Source organism: Terrapene carolina, unplaced genomic scaffold (genome assembly GCF_002925995.2).
Source record: "Terrapene carolina triunguis isolate 2854851 unplaced genomic scaffold, T_m_triunguis-2.0 Scaffold30499, whole genome shotgun sequence".
NCBI lineage: Eukaryota > Metazoa > Chordata > Testudines > Emydidae > Terrapene > Terrapene triunguis.
This window is the reverse complement of record NW_020694850.1, coordinates 573-4,411: the sequence shown is the minus strand read 5'-3', so window position 1 is coordinate 4,411 and position 3,839 is coordinate 573. Positions and strand designations below refer to the sequence as shown.

Sequence of the window (3,839 nt, the reverse complement as noted above, 5' to 3'; positions counted from 1 at the left end):
GGATTGGTGTACACCTCCCTCTGCAGGTACTGCTGCCTGCAAGACAAAGGGCGGGGCTTAGCCACCAGCCTGACTCACCTGGCCCCGCCCCTTCTGTATCCTCTACTTCCCAGCCCCGCCCCCATAAAGCCCCAGCCCTGCCCAACCTCACCCCCTCCTGCTTCCGCACCTTCCCAGCCCCACCCCTTCCTGCACCCACACCGGCCCTGCTCCTCACAGCTCCCCACCCTGGGGCCCGTCCCCACCCCCGGGGGGCACTCACTGTGCCCTCTGCTCCTGCGCCAGCTGCTGGTTGTAGGCATCCAGGCCTTTCCTGAGCTGCAGCCGGGCCAGGCGCTCCTCCTCCTCCAGCGCCATGGCTGCACGGGCCGCCAGCTGCCGCTGCACCTCCCACTCAGCCTCCCGCTGCCGCTCTGCCTCCCGCAGCCTCTGGGGGGGCAAAGCGAGGGGCAGGTGACGGGGGGAGGGAATAGTGCCCTGGGCTGCGCGTCCCCCGCCCCCCGCTGCCGGAATCCCTCCCTTCCCTTCCTCTGGAGACCTGGTTCTCCTGCCGCTGCTCCTCCTGGGCCTTCCACACGGCCTCCACTTGCTTGGGGCTCATGCCCTTCCAGCGGTCGGTGAGGATACGGTGAGGGCCCAGCGGGCTCTCGGCCACGGCTGGGTCCTCTGTCAGCAGCTGCCCCGTCAGGTGGTTGTGGATCTCGGCTTGGTTGTCGTCCTGTTCCCGCTGACACGCCAGCCGGTGCTGCTCCGTCGCCTCTGCCGCCTGTGAGGAGAGGGGAGACCTGGCACTGAGCCTCAGGTGTGGGGACTTGCCCTGACAGCCCACCCGGGCAAGGAAGCAGGTGAGACCTGGTCACCCACAATCCCCTGGGGCAGAGGAGCCAGCCCTATTGTCCAAGCCATGCCAAGGTCTGCCAGCTCCACGGCCCCCACCCCTGGTTCCCTGTTGGTGGCTACGGGGTTACCTGGGCCCGGTTGTAGTCGGCCGTGGCGAGGTCCTTGGCGCGGCGGCACTCCTCCTCCAGCTGGGCCAGCTGCTGTGCCCGCAGATCCAGCTCCACTTGCTTCTTATCCTCCAGCGTGTCTGTCAGGACAGCGCACGGAGCCCCTGAGTGGCTTTCCTCTGGGAACCCAGGAGTCCTTCCTCCCCCCTGATCTAACGCACTAGACCCCAGTCCCCTCCCAGAGAACCCAGGAGTCCTGGCTCCCAGCTCCCCCCACTCTAACCCGCACTAGACCCCACTCCCCTCCCAGAGAACCCAGGAGTCCTGGCTCCCAGCTCCCCCCACTCTAACCCGCACTAGACCTGACCCCACTCCCCTCCCAGAGAACCCAGGAGTCCTGGCTCCCAGCTTTTTCCGCACTAACCACGAGCCCCCACTCCTCTCCCAGACTGGCGAAGAGAAGGAACCCAGGAGTCCTGCCTCCCAGCCACCCCCCCCGCTCTAAATCACTAGACTCCAGAACCCCGGGGTCCTGGATCCCAGCCTCCCCACTCCCCCTGCTCTAACCACTAGACCTGTGCCCACGCTCTCACCTGCATACTTGGTGTCGGCCAGGGCCCGCTGCCGCTCGGCACGCTGGTCCTCCAGGCTGCGGCACTGCTGCTCCTGCTGCAGCCGACGGCGGGTGGGCAGCGCCAGGTCCTCGCCGGCGAAGCGCTGCAGGCTGGCGGGACCGCAGCGGGGGTCGTAGTCGCTGACCCGGGCCGGCTGGTCCCGGCGCAGCCCCTCGGGGTTGTACAGGTCCCACTCCCGCCGGGTGGGGGGTGGCTGCTCCCGCTCCCGGAACTCCTGCACGGCCTGGTGGAGGCGCCGCAACCGCTGACGTTCCTCCTCCTCCAGCATCTGTGCCACCCGGTCGCACAGCACCTGCTCGGCGTCTGTGGGGAGAGAGGGTCAGATCCCCTGATCCCCCACCAGCCAGACTCCTGCCCAGCTCCCCACACTGCCCCTTCCTGGAGAGGTCAGGAGCTCCTCCCAGCAGCCAGTTCTCTTGCCCCAACACCCACAGCGCCCCCTGCTGGAGAGGCCAGGGCTGGAGTAGTGGGGATCTCCCCCCACAGCCAGCCCTCATCTTGGTCAGAGATAGAGGACCCCCGTTGTCCTGCCATCTCACTGGCCTGGCCCCCCGTTGCTTTCTGATGCTGGGGTTCAGGGATCAAAGGGGTGGGCAAGACAGGGCTGGCCAGAGCTCTCACCATAGGTCTCATCCCGGCGTTTCTCCGTTTCCTCTCTCAGCTTCCGCTCCTCCACTTGACTCCGCAGGGCTTCCACGTCCACCTGGCGGGGTGGAGGGGGGGAAAGAAGGGCAGGGGAGAGCTACTGAGGAGGCAAAAATCCTCCCAGAGTTGGGGAAAGAAACCAGGAGTCCTGGCTCTCAGTCCCTGCTCTAACCACCAGCCCCCACTCCCCTCCTAGCGCCGGGGACAGAACCCAGGCCTGCAATCAAAACCATTCACTCCAGTCTGGTGTCTGCTAGGTGGCCTCTGAGTGAAATTAGGAGCTGGGTCTTGGCTTGTTCCACAGCAGATGGTGCCCAACTTTGTCAAGGCTCCCTGATACCTGGACGGGTGTGGCCAAGCCCTGAGCAGGTGATGGGCACCGAATGCCCCTTGGAGGGTGGCACATGGGAGCTGTGTACGTGAGAGCCCTCCCCGCAGGTCAGCCGTTGCTCCTGCTCTGGGCTCTGGTTAGGGGTAGGGTTCAGAGTCAGCACCTCTCCCAGCTTTGCGCCCCCTGGAGGACGCAGCGGGTCCCTGCGGGGCTCACCCCCATGGTGCGGTGGCGTGCGTTGAAGATGCGGGTCAGCCGCTGCTTCTCTCGCTCCCTCCGCGCCTCGAGGGCAGCCGCCTCCTTGCTCTCCAGCGGTAGGTCCACTTTGTGCATCTTGGCGCCTATGTGGGAGGAAGGAAAGTTAGAACCCAGGAGTCCTGGCTCCCAGCCCCCCCCCCCCCACTAGCCCCCACTCCTCTCCCAGAGCTGGTGAGAGAACCCAGGAGTCCGGGCTCCCCATGGAGGGGAGCAGGGCATTGTTTCCTGTGGAGCTGTGAAAGATCAGGGGGGAACCTTTCCGCTCTGGCAGGAGGGGGGTTAAATCTGGGGTCCCTGAAGCTGAGGGTTGGACATGGGGAATCTGCCCTTTACTCTCTGCCCCACCTCTGACTTTGACGTGTCCTATGTGCAAGTTACCCTCTGACCCCCACACCTGCCCCGTTAACCTTTGACCCCCCTCTCCTATTAATATCTGACACCCTCACGGTACCCTTTAACCCTTGACCCCCTCGCCCTGCCCTCTTACCCCTGCCCCCCATCCCTCTGGCCCCCTCACACCACTCTTTAGCCTCTGACCCCCTCACTCTACCCTTTGACCTCTGACCCCTCTCCTATTAATAGCCGACCCACGTGCTGTAACCTTTAACCTTCTGACCCCCTTGCACTGACCGTTCACCCCTGATCTCTTACCCCTGGGGCCCTCCCTTGACCCCACCTCACCCTGACCTTTGACCCCTCTCCCATTAATATCTGACCCCCCTCCCTGTACCATGTAACCCTCTGACCCCCTTGCACTGACCTTCAACCCCTGACCTCTGACCCCCTCACACCACCCTTTAGCCTCTGACCCCTCACCCTGCCCTTTGACCTCGGTCCCTGGCCCTTCACCCCCTGACTGCTGGCCCCCACTCACCTGAGCCCCCCCACCCGTCTCTCTCTCTCTCCCTCTCTCTGTTTAGAGCCTGGTCTCCCTGGTAACGGGACAGCCCATTCCCTTTTCCCCGCCCCCACTTGGTGCTGTCCAACCGCCCCTTTATGCAAATATAGGCGTCGGGCCTATCA

At 64.9% G+C, this 3,839-nt stretch overlaps 1 protein-coding gene across 1 annotated transcript; it reads right to left on the bottom strand.

The window, feature by feature from the left end:
• Positions 1 to 5: 5 nt before the first annotated feature.
• On the bottom strand, positions 6 to 2,891 carry LOC112124789 (RIB43A-like with coiled-coils protein 1; the record flags this gene model as incomplete). The annotated part of the gene is made up of 7 exons (XM_026662815.1): positions 2,775 to 2,891; positions 2,204 to 2,285; positions 1,541 to 1,885; positions 969 to 1,087; positions 539 to 766; positions 263 to 429; positions 6 to 36 (listed from the first exon to the last, which is right to left on the bottom strand). Coding segments are annotated over exons 1-7 (1,089 nt in total), but the record flags the coding sequence as incomplete, so codon positions are not given.
• Between the last annotated feature and the right edge of the window lie 948 nt (positions 2,892 to 3,839).